General features: G+C 41.1%; 1 protein-coding gene across 2 annotated transcripts in view; it reads right to left on the bottom strand.

Moving 5' to 3' along the window:
- Nucleotides 1-12,368, bottom strand: part of LOC124794057 (serine/threonine-protein kinase par-1) — a 381,725-nt gene that overhangs the window by 165,157 nt on the left and 204,200 nt on the right. For both annotated transcript variants that reach the window (XM_047258068.1, XM_047258069.1), the window contains exon 5: nt 6,014-6,134. In XM_047258068.1, the coding sequence (XP_047114024.1) occupies nt 6,014-6,134 (121 nt within the window). The remainder of the gene's footprint in view (nt 1-6,013; nt 6,135-12,368) is intronic.

The following is a 12,368-nucleotide window of genomic DNA, read 5'->3' as shown; positions in this document are numbered from 1 at the left end:
GTCACTAACACTGTATTAAATTGAAACAAATTTAGTTTATGCTTTGGAGGAGTCAGTTGTTATGAACATGATGGATGTAGTCATGATTCAAGTCTGTAGGCTCTTGAAGCAGGAGATTAACATATTCAAAGCAGAAGAAACGGTTTTTGACAGAATAGTACACAGCTTTGAAATGTAATTACAGTTGATCATTTCCCCTTTTTTTTGTAAGTGGTATTGAGACAAATTTTTAAGGTGTGATCAGACAAACAAGAATAAAGTCAATCAGGTTTAGAAAGCAATCTCTGAAGAGGGAATTTATATAAAAGATGGGGCTAGACCAAATATAGACAAACAGCACTCCTGTAGCAATAAGTAATAAGAAATATGGCAAAGAAATCATGTCATTTTTTCTAGTAATTACTATTTTTATGATAAAAACAAAGAAAATAAACACAAGTGTTTATTATATGTGTTGTTTTATTGATTTTCATATAGGGCAATTTTATCTGTCTCTTACGACAAGCTGTGCAAAAATTATAGTTGTGGCTTTACAATCTTTCATGGAACTTTGACTTATGGTGTCAAATAACAAACACGCCCAGCAATGTTTTATGACATAGTACTCCTTCACATGGTAAATGATAAAATGCATATTACAATCATGTCCAAAACCGGAACACCTGGAACGGCTCGAGGGAATGTTCATATTCATAGGACATATGCATCAGTATGTTCTGCAGAAATGATTTTGCTTTTCAGTCACCTCGCTTCAGCAAATGTCCTGTTGCCTAGTATGCACAGGGTCTACCATGGGCCCTGATAACTTCTCTCACTTGTGACGGCATCGACACATGTAAGGCATTATGGCACCCTATGATATAGCCATCGGTGCTGCTTTCACCTGTTTCCAAAGTTCATCTGTGGGTGTTGGCTTTGGGTCACAGTGCATCACCCATCGTTTCACCATATCCACGCGTTTTTGATTGGCAACAAGTCTGCTGATTTGGCAGGCCAGGGCAAAAGGGTGACATCCTGTGATAACAAGAATGCTCTTGTTTCTGCAGCAACATGTGCTCGTGCATTGTCTTGCTGAAAAATGGTATCTGAGATGATGTGTAAAAAGGGTATGACTACAGGTCACAGGATTCATTCAGGTAGGTCACACTGATCACAATTCCCTCGACATACACCAACTCTGATTTGTGGCTGTGCCCAATAGCACCCCACACCATAAGGTGTTGAGTTGGCACTGTATGCCGCTCCCCCTGACTGCGGCAAACCAAAATGCGGCCATCATTTTCAAACAAACAGAACCTGGATTTGTCTGAAAACGCTATCTACCATCATTCCTGTGGTCAGTGACATAGTTCCATACACCACTGCTGCCTAGCATATTTCTGCATATTTGTCAAAGGTTGGCAGAGAAGTGGACGATGCACACGTAACCCACAACATAATAAACAGTGACAGACTGTCACCCCTGATAGTGTATGATGTGTTCCACTGTTGTGCCAGAGTCGAGGAAGATGCAGATCTGTCCTGCAACGCCAATCAGATGAGGTGTTGATCTTCTCAGGGGGTGGTCTGGGGCTGCGACCTGATCCCTCTCAGCGTGTTCTGTGGCCTTCCATGAACCTTTCTGCACACACCTTTTGCACTGCCAAAACACTTCATTTCACATGACCAGCAATTTCCTGGATGGATACATCACATTCTCTCATGCCAATAATGCACCCTCGTTCAAACTCACTGATTTGACAGTACGGCCCTTGCATAGATCTGCGAGGCATACTGCACGTCTGCTCAAGTCACACTTATCTATTACCTTCAGTTTATAGGGACAACAAGAGCCACAGCCACATTTTACCCGCAGGTGTGGATATTGATGTTGACCTTGAACTCACAGGCCGACATGGTACAAATGCTAATCATTTTTGCAGAACATACTAATGTACATGTCCTGTGAATATGGATATCCTATCTACAGTCGTTCAAGGTTTCTTTTTTTTTTTCTGAACTTGAATGTTGAATGAACAAAGTCATAAAACAAATAGAAAATTCTGGTAAATTGCTCTGTACAAAAATTAAATGTATAAGTGGTTGAAAAAAGGCCCCGGGAGTAGACAACATTCCATTGGAACTACTGACGGCCTTGGGAGAGCAAGTCCTGACAAAACTCTACCATCTGGTGAGCAAGATGTATGAGACAGGCGAAATACCCTTAGACTTCAAGAAGAATATAATAATTCCAAACCCAAAGAAAGCAGGTGTTGACAGATGCGAAAATTACCGAACTATCAGTTTAATAAGTCACAGCCACAAAATACTAATGCGAATTCTTTACAGAAGAATGGAAAAACTGGTAGAAGCCGACCTCGGCGAAGATCAGTTTGGATTCTGCAGAAATGTTGGAACACGTGAGACAATACTGACTCTACGACTTATCTTAGGAAATAGATTAAGGAAAGGCAAACCCACATTTCTAGCATTTGTAGACTTAGAGAAAGCTTTTGACAATGTTGACTGGAATACTCTCATTCAAATTCTAAAGGTGGCAGGGGTAAAATACAGGGAGCGAAAGGCTATTTACAATTTGTACAGAAACCAGATGGCAGTTATAAGAGTCGAGGGACATGAAAGGGAAGCAGTGGTTGGGAAGGGAGTAAGACAGGGTTGTAGCCTCTCCCCGATGTTGTTCAATCTGTATATTGAGCAAGCAGTAAAGGAAACAAAAGAAAAATTCGGAGTAGGTATTAAAATTCATGGAGAAGAAATAAAAACTTTGAGGTTCGCCGATGACACTGTAATTCTGTCAGAGACAGCAAAGGACTTGCAAGAGCAGTTGAATGGAATGGACAGTGTCTTGAAGGGAGAATATAAGATTAACATGAACAAATGCAAAACGAGTATAATGGAATGTAGTCGAATTAAGTCGGGTGATGCTGAGGGAATTAGATTAGGAAATGAGACACTTAAAGTAGTAAAGGAGTTTTGCTATTTGAGGAGCAAAATAACTGATGATGGTCGAAGTAGAGAGGATATAAAATGTAGACTGGCAATGGCAAGGAAGGCATTTCTGAAGAAGAGAAATTTGTTAACATCGAGTATAGATTTAAGTGTCAGGAAGTCATTTCTGAAAGTATTTGTATGTAGTGTAGCCATGTATGGAGGTGAAACATGGACAATAAATAGTTTGGACAAGAAGAGAATAGAAGCTTACGAAATGTGGTGCTACAGAAGAACGCTGAAGATTAGATGGGTAGATCACATAACTAATGAGGAGGTATTGAATAGAATTGGGGAGAAGAGGAGTTTGTGGCACAACTTGACAAGAAGAAGGGATCGGTTGGTAGGACATGTTCTGAGGCATCAAGGGATCACCAATTTAGTATTGGAGGGCAGCGTGGAGGGTAAAAATCGTAGAGGGAGACCAAGAGATGAATACACTAAACAGATTGAGAAGGATGTAGGCTGCAGTACGTATTGGGAGATGAAGAAGCCTGCACAGGATAGAGTAGCAAGGAGAGCTGCACCAAACCAGTCTCAGGACTGAAGACCACAACAACAATACAATTTGGGGGCAGCAAGTGCCCTCCCTTTTGCCTCGACAGCCATTCACACCATCAGCATGTAACACACCTTGGTGTTGAAATTTTTTATGGAGGCATGTAATTTCCTCATATCCAAGCCGGTGGTAGCCAAGACCCACATTCTCAGAAACTCACAATGTTCCACCTCTGCACCTAACGATGGCCCTTAAAGTGTTCCCCAAATTTATGGTATGGTAGAAGTGGTCTGGCAGTGCTGGTATGTCACCAGCCTGGGAAACTCAGGGTCGCTGAGCCCATACCAACCTATGCTGGTGGAGCTCTCTGGGAAAAATATAGCCCTCTCTTTCCTCTCTTCATAAGGCCTCTCTGCTGAAGCCTGTCTGAGTTAAGTGGCCCTGCTAATAGTTATGCCACCTCAGTCTCACTCATGCATGCAAACTCTCTCACCAAGCCCTGAAGATGCTACAGTAAGGTGGTGTCTCTATGAGGCAATTTGACTCAGACATGGGGATGAATATCTCCTCTCAGCATTCTGACCATGATACCCACATCGCCATGATGCAGCATAAGGCTGGACATTCCCAGTTCCTCTCACCAGTCAACATGATTAAGTGCCAGTACAAGGACCACACCACCATTTCCCATTCCAAAACGTTGTTCATGATGCTTCCATGCACATGCCAATTTCAGGGGAGATATCTTGAATAATGGCTAGATATCTTGAATAATGGCTCTGTGACATTGAAACCCTGCCTGAGGGCATGTAACTAGACCTAAGCTAGGAGGAGCAGTTACAGTCCCCAGAGCCGTCACATGGGACTCAGTGGTGTATTTGCTTCATTATCATCTCATTGTCAAAATGCACTACTCGTTCTTGGTCTCCATTTTTGCTATACCTCAGGTTTTATCTCTCCAGATTACTCACTGGGACTATGTTTACCTATAGTGCCATCTCCATTTGTCTGTTTGCTCATTGTTGGTCCCTTCTGCCAGCACATGATGATTTGCTGTGGATGGCCCCAGATCAGTCATGCCAGCCCTATCCCCCCCACCCCACCCTCCCCTTCCATGGCATTTGATCGAACCTTGATAACAATAGTTTGGGCAAAAACAAAATTATTTTTAATATTTACTTCAAAAATAAAAAAAATATCTCTCCATTCTTGTGTGTTTCATGTATGATGCAAGTGCTGCAGCTGACAGCACCAGGAAGGTAGATTGCTGCATTCACTCCAGTCCATTCCTTGGATTTCAGCAGGTGGTAAACTGATCTCACCTGGAATAGGCAAGATACAAATGGACCTGGAAAGAGTCTGAAAAAACTGCTGGGGAACGCAGCACTTAATACTAGTTAGTCAGTAGCATCTGACTAGCAGAGCTGTGCAACCCCTGAGACCTTAATAATTAATGACACTGCATCAACTGAAAAATTCAGATGCTGCTGTTTGACATCCGTACTGCAGCTGGCGATTGCAGTGTGTGCCTCTTGAAGAGGTTAATCATGAAACACACTTTCTTCTGATGAAGTATGATCGCATTTATTAGGGTACATGAACCACTGATGTTCTGAAAATAGTTGGTTACATCAAGAGCCTCTGCATAATGTGAAAGCAAGAGTGTGGTGTGTGTAAGCAGTGCAATATGCACTAAGGTACCGATCTTTTTCTGTCAAATCATTACTTCTGACACGTATATGAACAATGTACTTCAACCATTTTCAGGCAACTAACAAAGAGACCCACAGTTATTTGATATAACAAAGAGACCCATGGTTATTTGATACAGTACAATTCAAACACATATACAAGAAAAATGTGTTTGACAGTAGAATGAGATGGTTTTGATGATAGCATATACCTCTATCAGTTCACACAGAGACTGCAATAGCCACTTGCAATACTGACATTGAGCAAGACTATCTTTGTTTGTTACTTGCTTCACTATCATTACTTAGTAAGGCTTTAATTTAAGTTTGTGTACAGCTGTGCGACCACATCCTATTGAAATGTCAGACTGAGGTACTAAAAGTCAGAAGAATTTTCTTGGACTTCTTTTTAAGGTCACTGTTAATTCATTTAGTTCAGTTAAGCCTGATTTGTCAACGTCAGCATCCAAGACTTAGACTGGAGCATACATTGCGACTGAAGCCAACTTTCCTGGTTGTTTCTCACTCTATGCCAGACATCTGTTTGCATAATGCATGAAACACCCTAAGTGATACAGTTAAAATAGACTCTGAATAAAAGGACATGAAAGCAGTTAACATGAACCATACAAGATGAATACAAAAGATAGCAATTTATAAGGGTCACCTTTTATATCTTAAGGACCCATTCAGTGTGATGATAGATTCCATTAGGTTCTTTTTATTCTGCCCATTATTGAAGCTGTTAAAATGGCAACAACACCTGCACTACTGTGTACCCCAAAGCTGTATCATCATATCATAACACACTTACTGCAAGTGAATTGTGCATTACCTTCATATATGTGAATGATGTTTGGATGCTGCACAGATGACATAATCTGAATTTCTCTTCGTATCCTTACCAAGTCTGCTTCTGTCTCTATCTTCGCCTTTTTAATAGTTTTTATGGCAACCTGCAAAGGGAAACAAAATAACAAATTACATTAGTACCAGTGGCAGCAGGCAGCAAAAAATGGAGGACTAACTGTATGGTATACAAGGCTGTAATTAAATCAGACAATGGAAAATCCAGGATGGAATGTAACAATATTATGAGAAGGAAAGTTGGTATACATCATTTAGTGTAGATGCTGAGTTGCAGATAGGCACAACAAAAAAACTCTTCATCAGCAATACACACACACACACACACGCACACACTCACTCACGCCAATGCAATCCACACACGACTGCAATCTCAGGCAACTGAAACCACACTGTGAGCAGCAGCATCAGTGCATGATGGAAGTGGTGACTGAGTGGGGTTAACGAACCTTCATTAGTCACTGTCCTCACCCATCCAGCCCCTTCCCTGTTCCCATTCCAGCACTACACAGCCGTCATTCCACCACCACACTCAGTCTTTTTATTTCTGTCCTTTTCCACTACTTCCCCTCTCCACCTCTCCCCCTCTCCCCTGCACTCAGTCTAACCTGCAGCATTTTACTGCCCACCACCCCCACCATAATATCTCTCCCTCTCCCTGCTCCAGCTTCCTTACCCCAATCCAGTTGCCACTCCCATCACGCACTGGTGCTGCTGTTCACAGTTTGGTTCTAGTAGCCTGAGACTGCAGTTGTGTGTGTAAGTTGCATTTGTGTGTGTGTGTGTGTGTGTGTGTGTGTGTGTGTGTGTGTGTGTGTGTGTGTGTGTGTTTCCGCACGCGCGCACATATGTCTGTCTATTGTTGATGAAGGCCTTAACGGCCAAATGCTATAATTTTGAGAGTCGCTTGTTGTGCCTATCTGCGACTCAGCATCTCTGCTATATGGTGAGTAGCAACTTTCATTCTCATAATTTGGCTACAATTAATGATTCTCTTTCCATTAATTTGAGTTGCTCAGATATTCTGTTCATATATTACATTTCAATGGCTCTAACACAGAGAAAACATTATAAATCTGTCCAATATTGGTTTAATTGATGTACACATTTACTAAGCTATTTTATATACAAAACTAGTCCTTCCTCCTTCTACTTCACAGATACCCCTTCATGTGGGTTTTGAATGGCGTACCACCTAGCCCTCATCAAGTCGAACAACAGTTAACAGTTGATCTCTACAATTGTTGGAAACCTAAATAATGAAACTAGCCATTTCAAAAGTTACCATTTGCCACTTGAAACAGAAAAAAAATATACAACAAGTATCTGGCAACTACACAACACAAGAATTAAATGTTTCAAAAACTAAAATGCAACTTCAAGAAAAATAACTTATCTATACATGGTGGTAGGACTTTACAGGGAATCTCAATTTGGTCATCCTAATGCAGATTTCTGTCTCTTAAGCACTCCAGTCATAAGACAGGAGCATCAGCAAACACACTGAAAACACTGCAGACTCAGTGGAAACATACATCCTAGTAGAATTGGCCCAACAAGAGTATGTATTTATGTATAGCCTACTATTTTACTTACTAATTAAAATGCTCACATGGTGACATTAATCAAAACGGGGATGCAATGGGATGGGGGAGATGCCACATCAAGGTGTGACTACAGAAAGGAAAAAAATGTAATCAATCTTTTACAATGCTTGCATCAGCTGTTAATGTAAGAAGTACAGCATTAACTGTCTTACACTGAAGAGCCAAATAAACTGGTACACCTGTCTAATATCATGTAGAGCCCCCACGAGCAGGCAGAAGTGTCGCAACACAACATGGCATGGACTCGACTAATGTCTGAAGTAGTGCTGGAAGGAACTGATACCACGAATCCTGTAGGGCTGTGTAGTGATTCGAGAATTTCTGTGTAAATTCTACAATCATTCAGTCTCCTACTGCGTCAAACACACGATATTCTGGATATGAGTGTGGGATAGTAGAATCCTACCTACTGCATGTCACATGCTTGTGTGTGCAGGTTTAAAATCAGTCACGGGAAGAAAGTAGATGTGGCAGACGAACGGCATCGACAAGTACCTGCAGGGCAATCGATAGATGTTTTAGTAAGTGTGTAAGGAAGAACCATGGAGTTTATATGCAGCTCTGTGCTTATTGTGTCATTGCCTATTGTTATTAAAACAAGGACAGTTGAAACAGAACTCTTAAAAAAACTCTTGACGTAACCTTGCTATAGGCAAGATTTATTTTCTGATTCCTGTTAAGAAAAGTTAGGGTATCTAGGTCAACTTTCTTTTAACTGTAACTCAACTGGTTTCTGACATTCGGCTGTACGATAGACTTACATATTTATGTGGAAAGTGAGAGTTTTGTTGTGTATGAAAGTCAAATACATCGTCAATTGACGAAAAGTAAAGTTTGTATGTCTACTTATTTCACAAGTAGAAAGAGTCTAAAAACAGGCAGATAATGTAGAAAGAAATTTCAAAGAGAAAATAGCTAACTCTGATATTATAAATGTAATTAGTTTGGAGGAACAATTTGGAGAAATTGTAGATCGAAAGGTTACAGAGAGAATAATATCCGGAAACGTATCACCTACAAGGGCTATGCCGAAAGTTTTTAGCAGAATGTACGAAAAAAAATTTATTTGCAAAAAAACGTTTACAACTTTTCAAAATACTCTCCATTAGCATATATACATTTTTCCATTCTCTGAAATCACTTAGAAAATGTGTCAGTCCAAACTTCTTTTGGGATGTCACTTAGTGCACTCTCGTATGCTGCAATGGCCTCTTCATCTGATGAAAACCGCTGCCCTCGAATTTTTTCCTTAGTCTTAGGGAACAGAAAGAAGTCACAGGGGGCCAGGTCAGGTGAATATGGGGGATGGGGTAACACCTCGCACTTTTTCCTTCTCCAGAAAGTCCATTGTTCTGGCAGCTCTGTGCGCAGATGCATTGTCATGATGCAGCAGAAGGTGCCCACTCTTGGACTTTGGATGCTGTGACTTCCATGTGGTGATGACTGTATGACGTGTGTCCAAGGTCACAGAGGTGAGATGCCCGATCTTTGTGAAAAAAGTTGCCACCATCTTTTTTCCAGAGCTCCGACTATGTCGAACTTTTATGGGTGGTTCCTCACCTGGAAAGCACCACACAGAAGACTGTCTCTTCATTTCAGGGTCATAATAGTAGGCCCACGTTTCATCACCTGTGGCGATATTGTAGGTGTCTTGGGACTTCCCTCCATTGAATTTTTCAAGCATGAAACAACACCAGACCACTCTCGCCTCCTTTTGGCTTTCTGTCAGGGAATGTGGCACACAACGGGCACATCTCTTAGTAAGGCCTAAGTGACTATGAACAATGGTCTGTGCTGCTGCTGTTCCAATATTTAGGGTCCCCTCAATGTCGCAAAATGTAAGATGTGGATCTTCTTTGATCATTTTCCTCACAGCATCAATGTTTTCAGGAGTCACAGCTGTTGCTGGCCGACCGGGACGAGGTTCGTCTTCAATTGAAGGCCAACCCCTCGAAAACTCACGAAACCAATTTCCAACTGTGGCCCTAGAAGGGGAAGCTTCACCAAAAACACGGAGCAAAGAAGTATGGCATTCTTCGGCACATAAACCCTTTTTATAATCGTAAAAAAACATGGTGTGACAGCTCCATCCTGCACCGTCTCTGACTCAACACTGCCTGTGCTTTCTTACCGCACTGTGGGCGGGGGATCACCACTAGCCAGAGGCTGCGCGCACACGTCCCAAGGTCGAAAAACATCACTCTTTCGAATGAAAACAACCCCATTGTCCTCTGCCTTATGGTTTCTGAACTCAATACCAGGAAGGGTATGGACAACCTGTGGAGAGAAATTAAGCTTATCCAAGATAAAATAGAAAAAAGGGTAACTTCACCTAATGTTGTATTAACTACTGAAGCGGTAACTGATTTGCAAATGGGGAGCTAATTCAGGGTTATCTAGACAATTTCCTAGATTTAAGCTGGACGGAGAGATACATCCAACCCATTTCTTAAAAATATTTAACCAAACTTTACCAAAAACTTGGGAAGATTCCAAGATAAAATTTGCTGTGGGGGACCTTCTAGGGGAAGCCTTAGAATGGAGAACAGTAAATATTGAGAATTTTTCCTCTTGGGGAGACTTTCAAATGAAATTTAAAGAGAAGTACTGGTCTGCCAGTGCTCAAGAAAAGTTAATATCAGATCTATGGGACCCAAAATGTTATAATAATACTTGGGGTACTGTAAGGAAATATTACGATTGACATTTAACACAAGCAAAAAAAGGGGGGAGAAATACAATGTAAAGGATGTAAACTTGTATATCCCCTATGGATGTTAACATTCTGAGTTAAAGGGCGGTGTACCGACCGTCGGATCCCGAGTTGTTTTCAGTGTTTTTTTCCGAAACTATTTTCCTGCACTGAATTCCTTTAGAATCTAAAACTATTCTGTAGTCTTAATGCTTAGAAAACTGGATATGACTATAAAATAGAGAACAACTTAAGAGAATCGCAGAAAAAAGTGATATCTAGACGAAATAAACTGAATAGAGTGGAAAATATAATATGATGTGACTAGCTGAACAACTGTTACACCGTAGTGTATTGTTGTTGTTGTTGTGGTCTTCAGTCCTGAGACTGGTTTGATGCAGCTCTCCATGCTAGTCTATCCTGTGCAAGCTTTTTCATCTCCCAGTACCTACTGCAACCTACATCCTTCTGAATCTGCTTAGCGTATTCATCTCGTGGTCTCCCTCTACGATTTTTACCCTCCACGCTGCCCTCCAGTACTAAATTGGTGATCCCTTGATGCCTCAGAACATGTCCTACCAACCGATCCCTTCTTCTGGTCAAGTTGTGCCACAAACTTCTCTTCTCCCCAATCCTATTCAATACTTCCTCATTAGTTATGTGATCTACCCATCTAATCTTCAGCATTCTTCTGTAGCACCACATTTCGAAAGCTTCTATTCTCTTCTTGTCCAAACTATTTATCGTCCATGTTTCACTTCCATACATGGCTACACTCCATACGAATACTTTCAGAAATGACTTCCTGACACTTAAATCAATACTGGATGTTAACAAATTTCTCTTCTTCAGAAACGCTTTCCTTGCCATTGCCAGCCTACATTTTATATCCTCTCTACTTCGACCATCATCAGTTATTTTGCTCCCCAAATAGCAAAACTCCTTTACTACTTTAAGTGCCTCATTTCCTAATCTAATTCCCTCAGCATCACCCGACTTAATTAGACTACATTCCATTATCCTTGTTTTGCTTTTGTTGATGTTCATCTTATATCCTCCTTTCAAGACACTGTCCATTCCATTCAACTGCTCTTGCAAGTCCTTTGCTGTCTCTGACAGAATTACAATGTCATCGGCGAACCTCAAAGTTTTTATTTCTTCTCCATGAATTTTAATACCTACTCCGAATTTTTCTTTTGTTTCCTTTACTGCTTGCTCAATATACAGATTGAACAACATCGGGGAGAGGCTACAACCCTGTCTTACTCCCTTCCCAACCACTGCTTCCCTTTCATGTCCCTCGACTCTTATAACTGCCATCTGGTTTCTGTACAAATTGTAAATAGCCTTTCGCCCCCTGTATTTTACCCCTGCCACCTTTAGAATTTGAAAGAGAGTATTCCAGTCAACACTGTCAAAAGCTTTCTCTAAGTCTACAAATGCTAGAAACGTAGGTTTGCCTTTCCTTAATCTTTCTTCTAAGATAAGTCGTAAGGTCAGGATTGCCTCACGTGTTCCAGTGTTTCTACGGAATCCAAACTGATCTTCCCCGAGGTTGGCTTCTACTAGTTTTTCCATTCGTCTGTAAAGAATTCGTGTTAGTATTTTGCAGCTGTGACTTATTAAGCTGATAGTTCGGTAATTTTCACATCTGTCAACACCTGCTTTCTTTGGGATTGGAATTATTATATTCTTCTTGAAGTCTGAGGGTATTTCGCCTGTTTCATACATCTTGCTCACCAGATGGTAGAGTTTTGTCAGGACTGGCTCTCCCACGGCCGTCAGTAGTTCCAATGGAATATTGTCTACTCCGGGGGCCTTGTTTCGACTCAGGTCTTTCAGTGCTCTGTCAAACTCTTCACGCAGTATCATATCTCCCATTTCATCTTCATCTACATCCTCTTCCATTTCCATAATATTGTCCTCAAGTACATCGCCCTTGTATAGACCCTCTATATACTCCTTCCACCTTTCTGCTTTCCCTTCTTTGCTTAGAACTGGGTTTCCATCTGAGCTCTTGATAT

This window comes from Schistocerca piceifrons, chromosome 1 (genome assembly GCF_021461385.2).
Source record: "Schistocerca piceifrons isolate TAMUIC-IGC-003096 chromosome 1, iqSchPice1.1, whole genome shotgun sequence".
Lineage (NCBI taxonomy): Eukaryota > Metazoa > Arthropoda > Insecta > Orthoptera > Acrididae > Schistocerca > Schistocerca piceifrons.
This window is presented reverse-complemented; position numbering and strand designations above follow the sequence as displayed.